This window comes from Botrytis cinerea, chromosome 4 (assembly GCF_000143535.2).
Source record: "Botrytis cinerea B05.10 chromosome 4, complete sequence".
Taxonomy (NCBI): Eukaryota; Fungi; Ascomycota; class Leotiomycetes; order Helotiales; family Sclerotiniaceae; genus Botrytis; species Botrytis cinerea.
Window position 1 is genome coordinate 72,241 of NC_037313.1, and position 20,280 is coordinate 92,520.

At 44.0% G+C, this 20,280-nt stretch overlaps 7 protein-coding genes across 8 annotated transcripts; 4 read left to right on the forward strand and 3 right to left on the reverse strand.

The window, feature by feature from the left end:
- Window positions 1-457: 457 nt before the first annotated feature.
- BCIN_04g00190 (hypothetical protein) lies at window positions 458-3,786 on the reverse strand. 2 transcript variants are annotated; one of them, XM_024692295.1, is made up of 5 exons: window positions 3,586-3,786; window positions 2,995-3,189; window positions 2,086-2,820; window positions 968-2,027; window positions 458-857 (listed from the first exon to the last, which is right to left on the reverse strand). In XM_024692295.1, exons 2-5 carry the CDS (start codon window positions 3,098-3,100, stop codon window positions 815-817), a joined length of 1,944 nt encoding a protein of 647 aa, XP_024548071.1. In that variant the 5' UTR covers window positions 3,101-3,189; window positions 3,586-3,786; the 3' UTR covers window positions 458-814. The 2 variants fall into 2 exon arrangements, with proteins under 2 accessions (XP_024548071.1, XP_024548070.1); XM_024692296.1 differs by having other exon boundaries at window positions 458-2,027.
- Window positions 3,787-7,891: 4,105 nt separating this feature from the next.
- Window positions 7,892-9,569, forward strand: Bchem2. Its single transcript, XM_001548096.2, has 2 exons — window positions 7,892-8,453; window positions 8,507-9,569. The coding sequence occupies exons 1-2, from the start codon at window positions 8,184-8,186 to the stop codon at window positions 9,413-9,415; spliced, it is 1,179 nt and encodes a 392-aa protein (XP_001548146.1). The 5' UTR covers window positions 7,892-8,183; the 3' UTR covers window positions 9,416-9,569.
- Window positions 9,570-9,733: 164 nt separating this feature from the next.
- BCIN_04g00210 (hypothetical protein) lies at window positions 9,734-11,499 on the forward strand. The gene is made up of 2 exons (XM_001548095.2): window positions 9,734-10,102; window positions 10,168-11,499. Exons 1-2 carry the CDS (start codon window positions 9,913-9,915, stop codon window positions 11,256-11,258), a joined length of 1,281 nt encoding a protein of 426 aa, XP_001548145.1. The 5' UTR covers window positions 9,734-9,912; the 3' UTR covers window positions 11,259-11,499.
- A 101-nt stretch (window positions 11,500-11,600) lies between these two features.
- BCIN_04g00220 (hypothetical protein) lies at window positions 11,601-13,190 on the forward strand. The gene is made up of 3 exons (XM_024692297.1): window positions 11,601-11,806; window positions 11,899-12,300; window positions 12,420-13,190. Exons 1-3 carry the CDS (start codon window positions 11,759-11,761, stop codon window positions 12,585-12,587), a joined length of 618 nt encoding a protein of 205 aa, XP_024548072.1. The 5' UTR covers window positions 11,601-11,758; the 3' UTR covers window positions 12,588-13,190.
- Window positions 13,191-14,264: 1,074 nt separating this feature from the next.
- On the reverse strand, window positions 14,265-15,656 carry BCIN_04g00230 (hypothetical protein). Its single transcript, XM_001548093.2, has 3 exons — window positions 15,429-15,656; window positions 15,352-15,379; window positions 14,265-15,283 (listed from the first exon to the last, which is right to left on the reverse strand). The coding sequence occupies exons 1-3, from the start codon at window positions 15,552-15,554 to the stop codon at window positions 14,445-14,447; spliced, it is 993 nt and encodes a 330-aa protein (XP_001548143.1). The 5' UTR covers window positions 15,555-15,656; the 3' UTR covers window positions 14,265-14,444.
- A 117-nt stretch (window positions 15,657-15,773) lies between these two features.
- Window positions 15,774-18,139, forward strand: Bcrfa1. The gene is made up of 5 exons (XM_024692298.1): window positions 15,774-15,924; window positions 15,972-16,135; window positions 16,200-16,290; window positions 16,344-17,783; window positions 17,844-18,139. Exons 1-5 carry the CDS (start codon window positions 15,884-15,886, stop codon window positions 17,935-17,937), a joined length of 1,830 nt encoding a protein of 609 aa, XP_024548073.1. The 5' UTR covers window positions 15,774-15,883; the 3' UTR covers window positions 17,938-18,139.
- Window positions 18,140-18,158: 19 nt separating this feature from the next.
- Window positions 18,159-20,263, reverse strand: BCIN_04g00250 (hypothetical protein). Its single transcript, XM_001548091.2, has 3 exons — window positions 19,849-20,263; window positions 19,576-19,794; window positions 18,159-19,521 (listed from the first exon to the last, which is right to left on the reverse strand). Exons 1-3 carry the CDS (start codon window positions 20,017-20,019, stop codon window positions 18,427-18,429), a joined length of 1,485 nt encoding a protein of 494 aa, XP_001548141.1. The 5' UTR covers window positions 20,020-20,263; the 3' UTR covers window positions 18,159-18,426.
- Window positions 20,264-20,280: the final 17 nt, after the last annotated feature.

Sequence of the window (20,280 nt, forward strand, 5' to 3'; positions counted from 1 at the left end):
TCCTGTTTAAAAGCCTTTTCGTTACCATTCGTAAGTAAGTGTGGTCCAACTGATCAGCGAATAGCCACCTTTGTTGTTCCCAAACCCTATGTCATCTGGTATATCAATTGTCAACTGTGTCTCAGAGAAGAAACATATCGTCAACTGTACACCAAATGCTATGCGATCAATTCCCACCTTGAAAGCCGTCAAATATCCACCGTGATATCCACCTAATGCACTCATCTCAAATCTCGAAGCACAATCTTCGATAATCATTCAGATTCTTCCACCCCCCCCCTTCAAATTAAGTATCCATTCAAACATTATCCTCATTCCCAATTGAACGGACCAGATGTGAAAATCGAGCTGGCCATTTGTCCACACCACTATCTCACAACCCTGACCAACCAGGCAAGATGTGATGGGAAAAAAGCACCAATGAAACTCATGAAAAGCGCAAAAACAATCATGTAAATATCTTCCTGGGTCATTGGCACATCCTTTCGTATTGTACAATCCATTATTATCCTCCAAACATATAAGCAAAGTACAACATCAAAATGAAATTAAAACCACAACAAGTCGGTCAGCTCAGACGATAGCTTTTAGAACTACAATCAATGCTCGTTTGGAGTTAAAGTCTGTCTAAGCAAGGCCGCCTGCTACATATCGAAAGAGAACTATTAAGAGCACGAAAAATAGCTGCACGAATTATGAATCAGGTAATAACAGCACAACTTCGAATTGAGAAAAACGCAAGGAACTGTAGGGTATCGTAACAAAGTGTAGACTGAATCTAGTAAAGGTATAGGAAATCGTAGTCGGATGAGTTCTAATAATGTCTCATGCCAACATCATACATGGTTTCGTCCCATCTGAAAATCCTTGGTTAGCAAAAGGGAGACACATTTTTCAAAATTCAATCAGATCTCCATTGCCCACATTATCGTAAAATGTTTGGGATGGAGGAGAATCTTGAACTGACTGTAATTCATCCAAATCCATCATCGAGTCGTCTTGGTCCATTAAATTTCTATGTCGAGCAGAAACTCTTACCTCCAAACCTTCAACGCCAAGGGTTAGCGATGACTGGCTTAATGAAATTGGCCTGGAAGACAGATTGATGAGGGGCAAAGATGTCGACGCTCTTGTCATGGCCTGTGGGTTCTGTGAGAACTCCTCTTCCTCCCCTTCACACTCGCTTCTTTCTTCATCATCTGACGTGAGCAGTCCTTCCAAGAGCTCCTTATTTTCTTGATCATCGGTCTTACGCTTTTCCCGTGAAGCAAAAGTTGCTTTGTTGATATCCTTGCTATCCTTGTGTTTGTGAGTACGGTAGAGGATAGGTTCTGGATCGGGAAAATATGGAAGGCGGCGACTTAATTCTTCCAATCTTGCCTTACTGGGAGATGGATTCTTCTTCCATTTTCGATTGAGAGGAGCGAAGCCTGAGTCACTTGTAGATCCGGATAGTGTTTGGACGGCAGCGACAAAGTTGTTGACTGTCTTCTCTCTTAACAACCCAACGTGCTGAACGAGGTTACGGAGATGCTCGGGTTGGGTTTGTTCCTTAGTTCTCACTGGACTACCCCCAAGCATGCCTTGGTAGATTTCACTATCCTCAGCAAACGTGTTGTGGTCGAGCACTGATGGTGAGCCTGCATCCACTTTGTGCATTCTTCTGGTTCTGTCTGGATCAGTGTGGTTACATACTAGTCGCAATCTTGGTGTCGATTGGGCTAAGGGACTAGACGTAAGTAATGAATCCAGATCATCGAAGTCTCTGTTACTTTGGTGGGCTGAAGACTTGTTATTTGTGCGATGGAGACTTGAGAATTCCGGTGCGGATCCAATTTCAGGCATCTGGCTACTGAAGGTCGAAGGCTGCATAACTTGCTCACTTGAACTTGGTGGCTCGGTAAAGGGGTCTGTGAGTGCTGAATTCTGACTGTGGAAAGATCTTACATCACTGTTGAGTGGCTTTCTAGGGATTTTGAGATTCCCAGTCATCTTTTGCAGCTTGGAATTTTCTTTAAAATTTTGCACTATTAGAGAGAATTAGCTTTGCCAATCTTAGGTAAAAGAAGTCATCATTCAGACTACCTTCGTTGAGTCTCAGGTCTGTACCACTAAGAGATTCTGGGCGTCTACTAGGTTGTTCTTGGATTATTGGTGAGTTGACGAAAGGAGGCTGGACTAAATGATTTTCTTGGCTATTATCATTCTTTCTACGGCGGAAGCTTCCTTGCAACACATTTTTAACCTTAAGAAAAGCCCCGGCCTTTAATCTTCTCTTCTTTTCGACGACCAATGTATTTGTTGATCCCGGCTTGAGTTCTTCCATTGCTTTGAATGTTTGTGCAACAGAAGGATTGACTGCATTCGGATCAGAAGGACTGACAATTAAATTCGATTGCTCGTCGAGACCGCTCGATGTCCGAATAATTGGTCCCTTTGGGAATCTTCGAGATTGCGACTCCTTGGTTGGGCTCCTACGACGAGATGTTTTATTTAACGCGGACTGTCTCTTGGATGATTTCCTAGGAATAGGGGGCGCTGAACTCTTTCTTGCATGCAGCGAAGACTTAGCAGTACCATTAGAGTAGCCAGTATCGATGGCTGTACTCTTGTCGGTGATACACATCTCATTTTCACTGAAATTGAGACTGGGCAATTGTGGTAAGGTGTTCTCGATGGCTGTCGACTTATCGCGTGGCTCATTAATGGCAATCTCATCTACCAATCCACTATTGTCTTCACTCGGGGCTTCTCTGACTGGTTGCTGTTCTTCATTGTCGACCGAAGAGTGAAAAGCTGACAACTGGCGCGTGCTTGACTCTGTTAATAACTTTGTGTTAGCTTCACTTCCAAGTTGATAGCAACCGCGATTAGAGGAACGCATGAATAGCATCCTTGGAGACGTAAGGACACAATTGAGATACGAAAGTGGAGTACAGCCGTGTCAATAGAATGATGTTTGAGATATAAGGAAATAAAAACAAACCAGCTTACCTCTCTTGCTAGCTCTGTTCTTCTTTGCTTTGATTTGTTGATTATTCCTAAGAGAGGCAAACGAGCCCATCAGAGCATTCTTTTTCTTCTTCCCATAAGTCTCCATGGTGGTAATAGGCGGAAAATTGATCGTATACGGGATGTGATAAATTGAAGTCGGAAAGGGTAGATAGAGGTGGTGACAGTGGCTAGGTACTGTTGGTGGTGAATAATGTTAGCTAGGGCAAGATCGACGGAGTTTGAAATTAACGGCAGCGAGGGAAGGAAGGAATGATTTAAGGGGTAGCGCGTGGATTAACTACAATCTGATGAGTATGTTTAGAGATCCATTGATCGTACAAACATTGCTCATTGATTGTTAGCTCGAGAGTGATGCTCGCCGAAAGCGTGGGCAAGAATGCAAGTTATCTTTCGTTATAGAATAGAACGCTTAGAGACTCAAGTTCAAGGTATAAAAACAACGATGATTGACTGTGCGATATCAGAGCAAGTCTCTTATGCGCATGGCATGGCAGAACCCGCTGATACGAACGGGGTTATTCAAGTGAGGATGCGGACGGAGGAGCAGGAGTGATACTGGCGCGATCTTACCTCAAAAGAGTTGGACGGTTGTCTTTGATGGAAGCGTTAACAGTAGCACTTTCGTCTTATCAGTTTAGCAGTAGATTTGTAAATGTGGTAGCTTTGCTGGGAATTTGACAGTAAAAGTTGTGCTGAGAAGTGGAAATGGTGGTGGTGTAGGGTTGGACAAGTTGAGAAGAATAATTTGACGGCGTGGGGTAAAGTAATTTCGACAAGCAAATAATGTGAGCTAAGGTGCCCAGCCGGGTATGTGGTTGACGGGAATACTCAAGGGCGAAACTCAAATTTGACAGCAGTGAGGCCTGGATACAGGAACAGTATGAAGAGTGTACTCATACCAAGAATACTGCCTATCTAAAGCCTCGATTAGATAAGGGTGTTTTTTCACTGCTCTATCAAAAAATAACAAGTGCAAGATGACCTGAGAAAGATGCTAACTTGGTTATGTTGCTAAATAACGGCTACAGACACTGAGCAGAAAGGTTTCTAGAGCACTATCGTTACTGGGCTGACTTATCCCAAACTATTGTTGAAGAAGGACCAAACCTTGGAAACAAAACTACCTGTCTTTCTATACCTATTAACAGGACCAGCAGTATTCTGTTTTGTTTTGAACTAACTGGGATCAATAACTATTCTCGTTGGGGAGCGCAAGGAGGGCTGCATATCTTACACACCCACAGCGGCATTCTTACTGTGAGCCAGCTAAAACGGCTGTCGAATTCTTTGACACCCTTCCCCAAGAGCTCTAAACAGGTTGAGCAACACCAGGGACCACATCATTAGCTTGTATATCGACTCATGATTAGCTGAGGCAACTAATAGAGCCCCGGATATCCCTCCGCAGAATCAGAAGAAGACCTGAAGACTTGTGAGGCCACTGCAATGCCCCTTCGAGTTAAACTGGCTGCAGTGATCGCTGTCATATCTAGTATCTCTCAGCAGAGCTTCAAAGAACACCGCGGAGCGTTCGAAGCCTTCCTAGGATCGGAGACCCTCTCCGGCAAAGGGTATACCGTCTACTGGCCCAAAGGCAATGGCGCACAATGAGATATATCGAGGCCTAGCTCGTTCTTCAGGTATCTTCTATGCGTGCAATGCATACATGGCTAACCAAATTGCCATACCATAGAGAAACGCGCAGCAGCAGTAGCTACACCTTCAGAGAGAGACAGCTTTGCTTCAACGAGCAACAATCAGGTAGCAAAATATCCGGAAAGTTATTATAACTTACAGCATCATTCTCGGGAGGAGCAACAAGTTCTTCGCTAACAACATGATCAACAGCAATTGAATCAACAAGTCTATACACCCAGCCCTCTGCATCCACTTCTGACCCGTCATTTTGGACATCGACCGACTGCATTGTGCGGAGACCTCATGATGAAATAAAACGCAATATTTTCACCATCATCAACCATGCTATCACATCATTATTTGCTTATATGGCTACTGCACGCTTTCAAAGCTCAGGGTGTTGCCAACATTTCTTCAAGCATTCCTGGACTCCATCCGCACTTCCATCAGTATAAGATAACTAGCTGACACTCAAGTTCTATCAGAAATCCTCTCTCCTTCTACCCCCGACTAGAGTTCGTATTATACTTTGCATTAGGAGCAGGCTTCCTAACGCTCTCCAACCTTGAATCATCGGCCGAAACGTATAGGAAGCCATCCAGCTTATGTGCCGCCACATATACAAAAAATCATCGAAATGACTGGCACGCAGTTTCACATATTCGCATAGCAAAGCAAATATATAATATCGGGATCTTCTTATCTCACTCCCACGCATACTCCTACGGCGAAGCAACAGACAAATGCTAGGGCTTTACACTTGAACGAACCTCTACACAACCTCCGAAAACATTTATTTGAGTTGAGATATAGCACAAACATAGGATATGTACGTTGGACATTCTTTCCACCACCTCTCCTTTGACACTTGGGTATGGCACATGCAATACTTCTATCTGGATTCTTTCAGTCCATTGGGCACAGCAGATATTACACCAACAACTAAGCACCAAAGCCGGTTCATCCTATTGTACAATTGAAGGACCATCTTTGTCTTTATGCGTACAAATTACTTGAAACTATTGAAAGGAACATGGGAAAAGCTCTTTCATGTTCAATTCCATCCAGGACCTTCTAAATCACAAGGTTAACATGGTACACCCAACCCATTGAAGAACTCCCCATGAGAAAAGGCAGAGTATAGTGTTTGTAAGTGTCATAACTAAGCCATTGGCCAATATTTTCTACTAAATTTATCTTTGGGAAAACCGCATCAGGTTTTGGACTGATGCATTCATGGGTAGCAATTTACCACTCAAAGGGCATGTGCTAGTACCACATCTCTTGTTATAGTATAGACATCCAAATGAATCTATGTCTACAGAGCCTTTCACTTCTAGACGAAATGAATATTGTCATTGTTTGTGTTGGCGGCCCTACCCCTGATTACGCGAGCTCTTCAATTCTGACTTTTAATTCGAAGAGACTGAAAATGAATGCTTGGACCAAGCTCTTCAGTTTTACACTTCAGCCGACCCGACCATTCACATAAGAACTTGTTTTTTGTACCCTTGGCCAAAAGAAACTCTTGCAATCATTTACTGGATGACATACAAATTAAGTTATTGTTTACTTTTGTTTTATTCTTATCCTTGTATGCTGTCATGCCAGTGTAACTGGCTAGTTACTAAACTATGATTCCCTGTCTCAACTTCCGTCTCAATTTGCATGCAAAGTTTTGAAAATAGGATACTTAAACATTCATTTAATGTGTTTTGTTGAGTTCTCCACATCAGAAATCATACTGGACAATGCTAAGTTGCAACTCTATGGCTTGATATATTCAACCATCTTTTCGTGTTTGTAATAATCCCCTTGTTGTACTTGTCAAAATGCTCTCCTGTCTGAAACTTTGAATCCCGCAAGCATTGGGACCTTCTACCCAGAACCTTTACGATTGGAATACGTGTGCTATCATATTTCCACTGCTCGAAGTGTAGTTCACAGGGCATCAACAAGTACACCATGCTAAGATTTGAACAGGAATAAGCGCTCTTGTATCAGAAAATTCAACCCCTATTCCAAGTACCACTGCACAACTGGGGCTATCAAATATGTTGGTGAATGCCTGCCATCAATGAGTATACCATCTTTCGAACAAGACAATAGGCCACATTGTAGGAGAGGCAGATATGTTAAGAGAGCAAACAAATCAAAATTGCTACTCCGAAGTTCGCCAAAATTTAACAGAGTACTATGCTAGCTATCATCTGACGTGTGAGGAAAACAAACAAATGATGGAAAAAATGCTGTTCTTTTTCTGCGCGGCTGGCCTGTTGGTACATGGTTATCATAGTATTCCCATTCCAATGGTGTTCTCATGGTGCTCCAATGATTGCGCCATTTGGCCCATGCTCTCAGTACACATCCAGTAAGTGGGAGTGCTTACTCCGCCAAAGCTGCTCCGGTAATGTATCTCCGGAAACGATTTTCCGCGGAGACTATCCAGACGTAGGAACAGGAGCACTCCACAAGTGCTTACAATGCGCACAAGGGGCGTGCTGGCATGTGTCATTGGGTTGTGTTGAGCTGGAAGTATCTGGGGTTGATGCCACCGCCGCTGAGCCAAGACACACGAGATTTGAAAGATGGGACCCGAGACTATCGAGCCGTGTGGACGGGCTGTCCCCTCTTATATTGACGACGATTGATATGGCTTAGGAAAATATGCGAAATACATGCGGAGTGGCAGACCGGAACGGAGCTCGGAGTAGGAAGGACATTTTGTGGATTGAGGTTGTTTTGATTTGTATTCGGCTTTGATTCGGATTGTTTGCACAAACGTGGTAATATTATTGTCGTTACTACGGTGAACTGTAAGGCTGTCTATCAGTTACTTGGGCATTCTCGAGTCAGATCTACTATGTATTATGACCTTAGCAGTAGAATTTCACCCCTTTCATGACCAGTCCTGAACAAATGCGATGCTGCATTATGAAAAGAGCTCTCAAGTTTATTTCTTTCTTTCTCTACGAGATTACAAATGCTGTCTGTTGTTTTTGATTGGATAAAGTGGTTTGAAAATCCTTCCAAGCCATGAAAAGATCTACTGTGTATGTGCTCAGCTGCTCGGCCGCCGTAGTTATCAGCTGAATCACCTTATCGGTCATTGGATAACATCAGCATGGATGCCATTCTTGGATTGCCCACTGAGACGTTCGAAACACGGAGTGCCTGGTAATCATGTTCGGAATCTGTTCCATTAGAAAATTATTTTACATGTGTGACATCTTTATAAGATGTCCAGAATCTTCCCTTCTCTCTTCACCATTTTCATGCCATTTTTTTGATCGATGATCTTTGTGATCTTTGTTATAAACGTTCATCCAATCAGAATTGTGCAATTCATAAATCACACGATTTTACCCGACTCTGCAACCTTAACTTTTTTATTAACTTTCGCATCTCGGTCTGGATCTTAACCTCCGGTCTCCGCCACCTTCACACAGTTTATATCAACTTGGATCGGCACTTTCTAGCATCGACCATTCAACTCTTAATACTTTCACGTCTCTTACTACATACCCAACATGTCTTTCTCGAGCCTCGTACAGGATTTGTCTTTCAGAGATGCTGCCAGCGAGCGACGACCGCCAATTCGAGGACCAGGATCCGTTTCGACTTACGATGATCGTGCATCATATGTTTCCAGGGCCGACTCTCACGTCTCTAGAGCCAGATCGTACGCAAGTACAGCTGCGACTAGCGTGAGCATCTCTGGAGATATTGGTAGTCAGCTGCACGGTGGGTACTGTCATCCTTTGGCAAGATCGTGGCAGGCTGAGAGACAATTGACCAAGGTAAGATTTGCATCACCATGTACACCTCTTTCAGCTTCTGACAATAGCCGCAGTCAATGCTTATCTACCCCCTATTCATTTCCGACATTGAAGACGAAGAAACCCTTATTCCCTCTCTTCCCGATCAACACCGCCGAGGAATCAACAAAGTTGTCCCATTTTTAGAACCTCTTGTTCGCAAGGGTTTGAGATCCGTTATCTTATTCGGTGTACCGATTGCGCCTAACGTCAAAGATGCTCTCGGAACAGCTGCCGACGACCCACAAGGTCCAGTCATTGCTACAATTCGACTCCTCCGTCAAAGATTCCCACAACTATTCATCGTTGCAGATGTCTGCCTTTGCGAATATACCTCCCACGGACATTGCGGTATCTTGAGAGACGATGGAAGTCTCAACAATCAGTTGTCCGTCGATCGTGTTTCAGATGTCGCAATCGCATATGCTCAGGCTGGTGCTCATTGTGTAGCTCCTTCAGATATGAACGATGGCCGCATTCGTGCGATCAAGCTTAAATTGATCGAGGAGGGTATTGCACACAGAGTTGTCTTGATGTCATATGCTGCCAAGTTCTCTGGTTGTCTGTATGGACCATTCCGTGACGCAGCTGGTTCTGTTCCTTCATTCGGAGACCGTAAATGTTACCAACTCCCACCGGGAGGTCGTGGTCTTGCTCGCAGAGCCATCGAAAGAGATATCGGTGAAGGTGCAGACATCATCATGGTCAAGCCAGCAAGTCAGTATCTCGATATTATCAGTGACGCAAAGGAGATCGGAAAGAATATGCCTGTTGCAGCATACCAAGTTAGTGGAGAGTTTGCAATGATACACGCTGGAGCAAAAGCTGGTGTTTTTGACTTGAAGACAATGGCGATTGAATCATCTGAGGGTATTTTGAGAGCTGGTGCGACTATCATCGTCAGCTATTTCACACCACAATTCCTTGACTGGCTTGAGTCATAGACGGGGTTCGTTATAGATTATGGGATCACTCGGCGCATTTGTCTAGGCTTGTAAATGGTGTTTGGGATACGATATTAATGAAGGGACTGGGAATTGGAGTTAGACAAAACTGCTGTCAGAATACCATGAATTTAATGCTACTTTTAAGAACTCAACTTTACTACGACTCACTGCATTACCTACATATTTAACCAATGTTCCTGTTCCTTCTTGCTGTAACGACTTATACTTTTATATGCCACCAACCTTGTCAATTCCTTGGTTAGTGGGGTCCCCTTATTCCTCGGCCGATTGCGGGGATCCTTGATCGGTTAAAATGGTCCGGGTGGAAGGGCTGCGTAGCTTTGTGCCGAAGGCAGCCTCGTGAAGCTCGTGTTAAAGCTTCGCAGCTGTGAGTCAATCAAACATCTCAATATACAGATTCTTTAGGTCATGATCTTCAGCATCTTAACTTTGTCTCCATTCAATTGTTCCGTGTAAACTCTAGAAATCCAACAATGAAGTCCTTTGCGCCCAGGCGCATTCCAATTCGTTCGACTTTCTTTCTTGAAGACTGCGCATTGAATGCAAGCAAGACGAGTTATCCTGCTACAACATACCGATTACGACTTTCGGGGGAAAGAAAAGAGAGGCGACATGCTTCATCAAATAAATCTTCGAGGCCAAAAACTGCGCTGTTCTTTCCTGGTATGGTCGCATGATGTCGCATATCTGGTGATGTTGGTTTGTTCGCATTCACTAACAATTCACAGGCCAAGGAGTCCAAAGAGTCGGAATGTTAACGCCATGGCTTGAAGCCTTTCCCTCTACCGCCGGTCCTATAGTCGAAGAAATCGACGATCTTCTAGGCTATAAGCTCTCGTCCATAATAGCAAATGGACCCAATAGTACCCTTACAGCTACGGGCAATGCGCAACCTGCTATTATGGCGTCTTCCATTTTGATTTTACGAGTTTTAGAACGCGAATTCGGTTTTAAGACACACGAGAGAGTCGATTTCACATTGGGGCATTCTTTGGGCGAATTCGCTGCGTTGGTTGTCGGGGGGTATGTGGAGTTTCAAGATAGTCTGTATCTTGTGCGCAAGCGAGCAGAAATCATGGCCGAATGTTCGCGGAGAGCAAGCGCAGAACATGGAGGTGAATATGGGATGGTAGCTTTGGTTACGGAACCTGATCACCTCTCTTCTTTAATCGAAGCTATACACGAATTTTTAGGTCATAATTCTGCGGGTTCAAAGTCTGAAAGTGCGGAGGTTCCTCCTATTCAACAGGTGCTGATTGCGAACATGAACAGCAAGAATCAGATTGTTTTGAGCGGGAACATTGGGAGGGTAAAGGAATTATTGACACATTTAAGACAATTTGGAGGGCATGATCCTAGGGCTGTTAGGTTAAAGAGTGACAGTCCTTTTCATAGTCCATTGATGAGGCCTGCGGCGAAGTCTATGATGAAGTTATTGGAGGGGAAGAGTAAGGTGAAGGGAAAAGAAGACAAGGACTTATTGATGTTCCCTGGAACAATGGCTTGCATAAGTAATGTTAGTGCAAGGCCGTTTCACAGTAAAGAGGAATTGAAGGATTTGTGGTCGAGAAGTTGTGTTGAGACTGTCAGATGGTGGGATTCAATCAAGTACTTGGACCAGGAGAAGAAAGTTCGGAGGTGGATTGGTATTGGACCAGGGAAAGTTGGGAGAAATTTGGTGGGCAAAGAAGTTGGGATGAGGGGAATGGATACCTTAAAGGGGGGTGGAGTCTGGGGTATTAGTGACCCGAAAGAGATTGAGGAGGCTTTGAAAGCTTTGGATGAGACGGAATCCCTTGGTGTAGAGGAATTGAAGTGATTAGCTGCTTGCAATCCAGATTTCTTTCTTCTCCGGGGGATTCACTAGGGGAAGAGACTAAACCGTACTTAATCTGTAGGAGGAAAGAATTGGAAGGACACAAGAAAGTAATGGCGTGGAGGTGTTTCTCTGATTTGAATGAGTGCATCTTGGAATAAAAGGTCTCATGACGAGGCTACGAGGCTGGTTTGAATGTATAATACCCAGTAAAAGTACTGTTATGAATAATTAAATATTGACAAAATTCATTCAAGATCTCCTCGTAAATCGAAGCCCTATGCTCAAAATTTCAGCAGTCAATATATGTTGAAGTTCGTCGATCTAAATGTTTCTTGCCTCACTGTCGCGCGGACCGCAGCCTTGCGAGTTCTCGGCAAACTACAATTGCATATCGCATTAAATCGCATCGCATTACAACTTCACTCCCTAGAACCTATCAAATCACCCACGCTCTTTATTAAATCGACAGATACACAGTGAAGAATCGCATAAGTTCAATTATGACAACCATTCCTTCGATAGCCTGTCTGGGCGTCATAGGCAAGAATGTACGTTGTCCAGTCCTCCTCTGTCTATCCTCCTCCCTGTCCCATCTTTCTCGAAATTTCACATGTGAATTATAATTAACCAACACATTTAGAACAATCCCCTTCATATCTCCATCTTCCCACCTCACTCACCACCCTATCCAACATCCTCCTCTGCCTCCGCCCCCACCAAAGCCACACCCGTCGTTCACGAATCCCTCCGTACACCTCTCCAATACTCGCTTCTGCTAAGCTCCACGCTCGATATATTTGATTCGCGGAGTCGCATTTCGGGGAGCAATTTAACGGGGGATTTGGGATTACTATATGCGGTCGATGAGAGGTTGGCGGCGTATGGGTTTGAGACGAATACGGGGGTTAGGTTTGTGGTTTTTGTGGATGGGAGGGGGAGGGCTGTGAGGAATATGGGAGGGAATGGCGGGGGAAATGGCGGGAATGGGAATGCAGAGGGTGGTGTTGCGGGAGCGGGGGTGAGGGAGGGGGATATTCGGAGTGTGAGTTTTGAGTTTTGTTTTCTAGCCGATTGACAGGGGGAAGGAGAGGATAGGAGAGAGATGCTGAAAGAGAGGGGGGAGAGAAAGGATTGGAGAGAGAATGCTAATAGTGGAAATAGATATTCAAAGCGATGCAAGCAGCATATATCCGACTCCTGCAAAATCCATTCTACGATCCAGATGAACATTGTCCAGTTAATGGGAAGGGTGGGAAGAAGATTGTTAGTAGGAAGTTTGTGGAGGATATGAGGAGGATTGGAGAGGGTTGGGTACCGGGAAGTGTTTGATCGTTGTTCGCGTAATCGGGGAGGTTTCGGGGTATTGAATAGGGGCGGAGAACATGCTGTCGATAATATGCACACACGCACACAGACAGAGGTGGAGGGAGCGAGGAAGATAATTGCATAGGAGCAAACTTTGGAGTCGGGAGCCTTTTACACGGAGACGGTTAGCATGGATGGAGTTTGGGAATTATTGTGAGTATTGCTAGCTGGCTTGAATCGATACTCTATGAACATCACGGTTTTTGCTTATGAATATTTGCTTCGAGGTCATGGATGACAGACACCCCTCTAAATTCATTGTGCAATAGAGATGATATCCTTATGAAGCGAAGCAAGCGCTTGAGCTTTTGCATTTACGTATTTCTATAATTCTGAGCGAAGCCTGGATGAACTTAGAGATTCAGTGGTTTTCCAGATGTTTGAGGAAAGATCAGTAGAGTAATTTCCTGGTGTATCTCGGATATTTGGACCCATCGTCGTCTGGCATACAGGAAACCGGAAATCCTATTGTGGTATTGTGCATCTACCTATTTCTATTAGAAGTTGAGTCTTTGCAATGAGGACAGAATGTATATAACATAAATGCAACAAGATGTATAGCTGCCAAACCCGAAGCGGGAAATATATACATACTTTATAATTCGCATTGTGCCGTTTCAACTCACAGAGAAGCGGAGGTTGGCATGCGTGAGTTTGAGCTGACATCGTGATGTTATTCTCTACCCCTCTTTCTTTTCACATATATTATTAATGTGTAGTAGAGGGCTCACAAATCTTCTTTAACTGCGTTGTTGTGAATGAACATAAGCGGAGTCTAGATCCTGTCGAAACACTTCTGGTCTGGATACAGCAATAGTGAGGACGAGCGAGTGGTGATATTGGATGGAACCACAAGGGGAAGAGGGGATGCGTGTTTAGAGGAACAATCGTGCGGAGATGAGAGATTTTAATTTCTTCGAAATGCACAAATGATGTTTGGTTGGTGTTGGGGATTGGAGGTGGGAGTGGAAGTGGAGAGGAAGGATATGGCTGGAATTACAACAGGAAAGAGGTAATGTAATGTAATGTAATGGGGCCTCTGCGATGATTTTGGAGTTGGCGATCAGTGGACATTTACTGATATCCCTATTGCTTCTTTCTTTCTTCCAATCGTCTTGGATGATTCTGAAACTTGATGTTTTGCACTCACGACATGGTACAGGGTGACTTGTTGACTGCAGACGCTAGACGCAGCGCTTAAAAATGTGGCTGGCTAGGTATGGTTATTGCGTTCTGGATTGATGCGATATCTATTACGTTTTGTGTTATTTCCTGCGGTGCTTGAGAGTTGGATTGAGGCTTGAGATACTCGATAGAGATGAGACTCGGGGGGGGGAGGGAATTCTCGGGAAATATACCTACGGTAGCCATGGAGATGAGAGTGCTCACAAGTAAGATAATCCAAGTATCTGTTGGTGCTATTTCATATTTTAGGACTCTGCATAGATCCTCTTATAGTAAGACTGCAAATAGGCAAATTCTTGTATGAAACTGAAAATAGTACGTCATGTCTAATATGTGACTTGAGTCTTAGATGTATGTATGGTTCTGTGAAGTTGAAATGGAATCAGGAGCTAGAGCAATGGATATCTTGTGAAAATGCGCTAGAATAACAGTAAAATACTTCAAGCATTCACGAATTGACACAAAATATAATGCGCAACATAATTTGATTTCATAGCATACTTTACTGAGTTGCTTCGTAAACATTGTGATGTGTTACCATCCTAAAACTTAAGTCAAAACCTTGAGCCATGGCTCGTAACAGCAAGCCGTCATCGGCAACACCAAACACCTTCATATACGCCGAGCAAAGGAAACTTAATGTGCTTTCAACCATGCCAAAATTTGATCGTACGCCTCAGCTTGTGCTTGCTTGATGTTCAATTGCTCGTAATCACCAAATACGGCAAACCCATGAGGAACTCCCGAATATGTCTTAAATTCATGTTCGATGTTGTTCTCATTCAAGTACGTCTTCCCAACCTCTTGAACTTCTTCGGAAAACAATTGGTCATCCTCGACACAAATAAATGCCAGTGGAACTTTGGTTCCTTCCCAATCCTCCTTGCCGACTAATGTTGCGTGAGCGATTGCGCCGGCCTTGATGTACGGCCCTTTCTTTTCAACGGCGGCTTCCTCGTCTTTCGCCGGTTGTTGACCCCAGTGAACGGCGTCTGATTTCTCGCCTGCAAGTAACAGAGTCATTCTTCCACCTAAGCAATACCCAACAGAATAGACGCCTCCTCCATTCGCTACTGCATCTGCGAATTCATCCTTTGCGGCTTCGATAACTTTGTGGATAATAGGTAGAATCTTTTCGGGTGTTTGTCTTGCGAGCCACATATCTGCCAAGAAACTCTTTGCTGCCTCTGCGGCGTGCATCTTCAACTTTTCAATCAAAGAAGGATCCTTATCTTCTGCATAGGTTACGGAACCAGGTAATGGATCGTTATGGAACATATCGGGCATGATAACGAGGAAACCTTCACCAGCGAATTTATCGGCTTGGATTTGATTATTGACCGAATGCATGCCTGTAGCGCCCGTAAGAAGTAGTAAGAGTTTCGATGGTGCATGAGGATATTCGCTGGGCTTGGAAATGTAAACGTCGACACCTCCAAGTTGTGTAGTTTCTCCAGATGAATTTTGTCCGGCAGCTATTTTCGTTAGTAATTGATTTCTTTGATATCCAGAAGATGCAAAATCAATGCGCAAGAGTACGAACGTGTTGGCCTATCCTTTACACAATGCTCCTTGTAGAAGTCAGTAAGATTCTTCCCATTCAGTGTCTCAAAGACGTACACCCAAACTCGCACCGCTTTGCGCTGGAGTATCTCCTGGAATTGGGCTTGGTTCGACTTGAGGAACCTCTTTTGAGTCCTCCATAGCATCGCTCTCTGGAGCTTTGGTAGCAGTTTCTTCGGCCATATTGTACGTCGTTCTGGATATTTGTAGGATAATGTTGTTCTGTCAACAAGGGAATGTATGGATCATATTTGGGCACTGAAGCTTGGCGGCGGGCGGGAGGCCACGTGAAGAGGGGCGGATGATTGAGAGCGGGGAGGCTTCGTGTTAGCGTGATATGATTAGGCTGCTAGCGCAGTGAAGCACGTTCCAAGACGCGTGAAATTCTAAATCAATTTACACGAACCGCGACTCATCATCAGGAAGGAAAAGTTGACAAGTCAATAATAAATCAAAGACTTGGTATACATTTGTTTTCAGGAGATCCAAGAATATTAAACTTATTGATAGCAATGGAGGTCGCAAAAGCTCAAATTACTCAAGGTGCATTGAAGTAAGTATATTCATTCAAGCCGTCTCTCCATTGCTAACTGCCGGAAGTGCTATCTTCAATGATACTGATCGAGTAATAAAAGATTTCCCGGTACCAGTATGCCAGGTAGTACAAGTCAAACCTATGGGTGCGGGTGTAGATGGACAAGCCGAAAGATTCAGACTCGTCGTGAGCGACATTCAAAACTTTGTACAGTGCATGCTTGCCACTCGTAAGTAGTACTGATGCTCTTTTACCTGAACTCTGCGAGAGCTATTTGACTGATGGCGAATTAGAGGCAAACCATGTAATCCACGACGGAAAGTTGACAAAAGGCTGCTTCATCCGTCTGAAGAACTACCAGGCGAATGAAGTCAAGGGAAAAAGGTTAGTAGACTTAAACGCTCTACTAAGAAATCGGTGCCTAATACTGCTCTTAGAATTCTGATTATTCTCGATATCGATGTTATCGAAAGCTTGGGCACTATGGAGAAGATTGGAGAACCAACCGCGGTCAAAGTCGAGGAGGATGTGAAGCCAACAAATACCAGCATCGCCGGAAGTGGCTTCTACGGAAACAAACCTCAACCCCAACAACCTGCAGCCCAAGATCGTGCACTCCCATCCCGCAACGGACCCTCTAGCTCCTCATCACACGCCACTATATATCCCATTGAGTCTTTATCGCCATATGCCCATAAATGGACAATCAAAGCAAGAGTTACAAGCAAGTCAGATATCAGAACATGGTCCAAGCCGAATAGTGAAGGAAAGCTCTTCAGCGTCAATCTTCTCGATGAGAGTGGCGAGATTAAGGCTACGGGTTTCAACGAACAGTGCGATGCTTTATATGAGACTTTTCAAGAAGGTAGCGTCTATTACATTACAAGTCCATGTCGTGTTCAAATCGCCAAGAAGCAATTCTCCAACATAAATAATGACTATGAGCTTATGTTCGAACGAGATACCCTGGTAGAGAAAGCTGAAGACCAAGATAACGTCCCTCAAGTACGATATAACTTTTCGAACATTGGAGATTTACAGTCTATTGAAAAAGACAGCACAGTTGATCTCATTGCTGTGCTCAAGGAAGTTGGAGAGATTTCAGAAATTACGTCGAAGACGACGAGCAAACCCTACAGCAAAAGAGAGTTAACCTTGGTTGATGAGACCGGATATTCCGTACGATTGACTATATGGGGCAAGACAGCAACCTCTTTTGATGCCAGTCCAGAGTCTGTCGTGGCTTTCAAGGGTGTCAAAGTTTCCGATTTCGGTGGTAGAAGTCTGAGCTTGTTATCTTCTGGCTCTATGTCTTTTGACCCAGATATTCAAGAAGCACACAAACTCAAGGGGTGGTATGACTCCCAAGGTCGTACTTCTAACTTTGCCTCTCATAGCAATTTGGCCAGTGCTGGAGCAGCAGGAGGCCGCCAAGATCCCATCAAGACCATCGCTCAAGTCAAGGACGAAGGTCTTGGAATGTCTGAGGAGAACACAGACTACTTCTCTTCTAGAGCCACCATCGTCTACATTAAACAAGATAACTTTTGCTACCCAGCTTGCCTCAACGAGAACTGCAACAAGAAAGTCGTTGACCAAAATGATGGTACCTGGCGCTGCGAGAAATGTAACCAAAGTCACCCCAAACCCGAATATCGCTATATTCTTGCCTTGAATGTCAACGATCATACGGGCCAAATGTGGTTAACGGCATTTGATGAAGTGGGAAGACTGATCATGGGAAAGAGTGCAGATGAGCTAATGGAGCTGAAGGAGAATGACCCACCAGCTATGGAGAGAGTGTTTGAGGATGCAAACTGCAAGATGATGACATTCAAGGTTCGATGCAAAACTGACACATATCAAGATCAAGCAAGGTACGTCAATTTTGACCCCACATATTAGTCTTGTGGATATGCGACTAACTATTACCATAGGGTTCGATATTCAGTCATGTCAGCCTTGGCTGTAAATTACGCTGCTGATGCTCTGAAGTTGGCGGAGTTGATCAAGGCGTACAACATTGATTAGATGTATATGGCTTGACATGTAGTATTATAGTCCGAGAAGAATAATGATAGCGTGGGAGAGGCAAGAGACTTTTTATCAATGACCATGATGAGCTTGATAATGGTACTTTACACTGTTTGGCGTTGCGCAGTCATTTCTCATTTCGATGTTCAATAGCATGATAGAGATTTGCACTAAAAAAATATAAAAAAATATGACCACACACAATCCATGTTTATTAGCTTGCTATACTTGATTCTAGATTCATGGATTCATTTTCTCTATTTCATAGAATCATTCCTATCATATCTTCATAAGACGCCACCTTCCCATACGCCACTGCTTCCGATTTCTTCGAAAGGCTTTACTTTGTATCGCAACCCATCCATTGCCTTGGAGCAAACATCGCTTTTCACGATTGATCCATATGGCATCTTCCCTAGAGAAAGAAAACATTGCCTGCTTCGTCACGAATCACCAAATGTTCCCGCTACACCCAAATTAAAATCACTATGACTCCATCATTATATCCTCGTCCTCAATTATAGAGTTCCAGTCCAAAGGTTCTGCTGTTCCGCCAGCGTTAGCAGCATTTTTCAGCTTTAGCTGGGCTTTCTGAGCACTGTCGATGTATCGCTTGTCATGTGTCAAAACTCTATCCGTGACTTTGATTTGTTTGGCTAATGATTGGATACGTCGAGTCGACGCAACTAGATCATTTTGAACTTGGGTTTCCGAAAGGACGGGCCCGGTTGGCGAGAACGCGACAACAGCATGTCCAGATTGATCTCGAATCATAGTTGCAGGCAAAGTACCTTCGGCGATCATGCTTTGTACAAGATCCTCAATCTGTTTGATTGAAGTCAACTTTCCACCAGTTTCTGCACTCATCGTAAGGCTCATGATATCCGCAGCTCCAATTTTCGAATAGACGTTGGCAAGATTACGGATCTGAAACTTTTGATAAGCAGCCAGAACACAGCAGACTAAACCGTAATTTGCATCGTCAGACCAGATCTGTCGGCCAAATTCGGCCTCGCTCTTCAGTCGTGCCGCTGATCCAGATTCAAAGATACCGGCAATAGCTTCGTATGGTTTCGCAATAATGTGGTATGTTTTAGCGGCAGCCACAGAAGTAGTTTTGGGAAGTTGGAGAACTTTTCCATATTGAAGAAGTCCAACAAGTAACCATTTTTTATATGCCTCGACCATAACGAGGCTCACGCTGTTGTCATTTGATGGATATATTATAGCGTTCTCCAACATCTCCAATGCAGCGTCCCATCTCTGTAAACCAATATAGATTGATCCACTGTAGTAGAAATACTCTAGAATCTCGAGAGGATTTAGTTTGGTGGAAAGGTTCGATTTGATCGTCACATAGGACTGTGCCGGTAGGTCGGCTTCGCAAAGATAACGTGTGTATGAAATTGGTTGTTTGGCAGGTATGTAAAGGATAGGCTTGTCAATAAGTTCTGTAATGGCAGCAAAATGACGCGTCTGTAGAGCCAGCCGGACAAGGTATAAATGGTTTGAGGTAAGGACCGATCCTGAGGGGTCGATTCGAAGTATGGCTTCTCGAATTGGGGAAATGGCAGCACCTGGCTATGTGGACTTTAGTGCTATTTTCCCCATGACACAAAATGCATTTCTACGCACCTGACGTTGTTCTGAAGCAACTTGCGCTACAAACTCAATGACATCTTGGATTTCTTTACCAAGGTATCGAACCTGTCTTTTATCAAAACTATGTAAAAAGGCTGTCGCCTTCTCCCATAAGTCATTGACATTGATTCCCTTCTCGCCTTTATGAGCTGCAGCAATGTGGGCTCTTAGAATGTAGATGTATGGAACTGTATTTAATGAGGGGTTAATCACCTATCACGAACTTGTTAGCTCAAGTCCAACTAAAATTTAAATAATGCTGCGCACATCTAAAGGACTTTCGTCACCCGCAGTCGACTGTAACAATATCTTATCGGAGGTCTTCTTTAAACTATCGATTTGTGATGTGATGCCAGTATCATATTGCAAATCCGTGAGAGGGACTAAGGGCGCTGGATGAGGAGGAAATAGAAGCATGCGGGAGAGGAAGTTGTCCATCTTGAAAGTCGAGTATGCGACCAGATAATGAGCGTTTGTGGGTAGTCACTCAAATGATTACTAGGTACACAGCTTTTTGAGGACCTGAGCTGGTCTCAGATGGATTCCGTATAGAATAGACGAGATACTCTCAACTTGACTTCAGGAACGTCAAAAGTAGCTTCAGTGCACTATCGTTGAGTCCCAATGCTATAGGTATCAGGCGAATTCGGGAGACGAAGTTGTGAGAGGCTGCGATGTTGCCTTGGAGCTCCAGAGCTC

Excerpts from the sequence above, each read along its gene's own strand:
- BCIN_04g00190 (XM_024692296.1), bottom strand. The coding sequence starts at position 3,100 with ATGGAGACTTATGGGAAGAAGAAAAAGAATGCTCTGATGGGCTCGTTT. Across the intron at positions 2,821-2,994 it reads GAACAGAGCTAGCAAGAGAG|AGTCAAGCACGCGCCAGTTG; the intron begins GTAAGCTGGTTT and ends AGTTATTAACAG. Across the intron at positions 2,028-2,085 it reads AGACCTGAGACTCAACGAAG|TGCAAAATTTTAAAGAAAAT; the intron begins GTAGTCTGAATG and ends TCTCTCTAATAG.
- Bchem2 (XM_001548096.2), top strand. The coding sequence starts at position 8,184 with ATGTCTTTCTCGAGCCTCGTACAGGATTTGTCTTTCAGAGATGCTGCC. Across the intron at positions 8,454-8,506 it reads CTGAGAGACAATTGACCAAG|TCAATGCTTATCTACCCCCT; the intron begins GTAAGATTTGCA and ends CAATAGCCGCAG.
- BCIN_04g00210 (XM_001548095.2), top strand. The coding sequence starts at position 9,913 with ATGAAGTCCTTTGCGCCCAGGCGCATTCCAATTCGTTCGACTTTCTTT. Across the intron at positions 10,103-10,167 it reads AACTGCGCTGTTCTTTCCTG|GCCAAGGAGTCCAAAGAGTC; the intron begins GTATGGTCGCAT and ends AACAATTCACAG.
- BCIN_04g00220 (XM_024692297.1), top strand. The coding sequence starts at position 11,759 with ATGACAACCATTCCTTCGATAGCCTGTCTGGGCGTCATAGGCAAGAAT. Across the intron at positions 11,807-11,898 it reads TGGGCGTCATAGGCAAGAAT|AACAATCCCCTTCATATCTC; the intron begins GTACGTTGTCCA and ends CAACACATTTAG. Across the intron at positions 12,301-12,419 it reads GGGAGGGGGATATTCGGAGT|ATATTCAAAGCGATGCAAGC; the intron begins GTGAGTTTTGAG and ends TAGTGGAAATAG.
- BCIN_04g00230 (XM_001548093.2), bottom strand. The coding sequence starts at position 15,554 with ATGGCCGAAGAAACTGCTACCAAAGCTCCAGAGAGCGATGCTATGGAG. Across the intron at positions 15,380-15,428 it reads AAAGCGGTGCGAGTTTGGGT|GAGCATTGTGTAAAGGATAG; the intron begins GTACGTCTTTGA and ends GACTTCTACAAG. Across the intron at positions 15,284-15,351 it reads TGTAAAGGATAGGCCAACAC|CTGCCGGACAAAATTCATCT; the intron begins GTTCGTACTCTT and ends TAACGAAAATAG.
- Bcrfa1 (XM_024692298.1), top strand. The coding sequence starts at position 15,884 with ATGGAGGTCGCAAAAGCTCAAATTACTCAAGGTGCATTGAA. Across the intron at positions 15,925-15,971 it reads ATTACTCAAGGTGCATTGAA|TGCTATCTTCAATGATACTG; the intron begins GTAAGTATATTC and ends AACTGCCGGAAG. Across the intron at positions 16,291-16,343 it reads AATGAAGTCAAGGGAAAAAG|AATTCTGATTATTCTCGATA; the intron begins GTTAGTAGACTT and ends TACTGCTCTTAG.
- BCIN_04g00250 (XM_001548091.2), bottom strand. The coding sequence starts at position 20,019 with ATGGACAACTTCCTCTCCCGCATGCTTCTATTTCCTCCTCATCCAGCG. Across the intron at positions 19,795-19,848 it reads GTGACGAAAGTCCTTTAGAT|GTGATTAACCCCTCATTAAA; the intron begins GTGCGCAGCATT and ends AGTTCGTGATAG. Across the intron at positions 19,522-19,575 it reads TTGCTTCAGAACAACGTCAG|CCAGGTGCTGCCATTTCCCC; the intron begins GTGCGTAGAAAT and ends AAGTCCACATAG.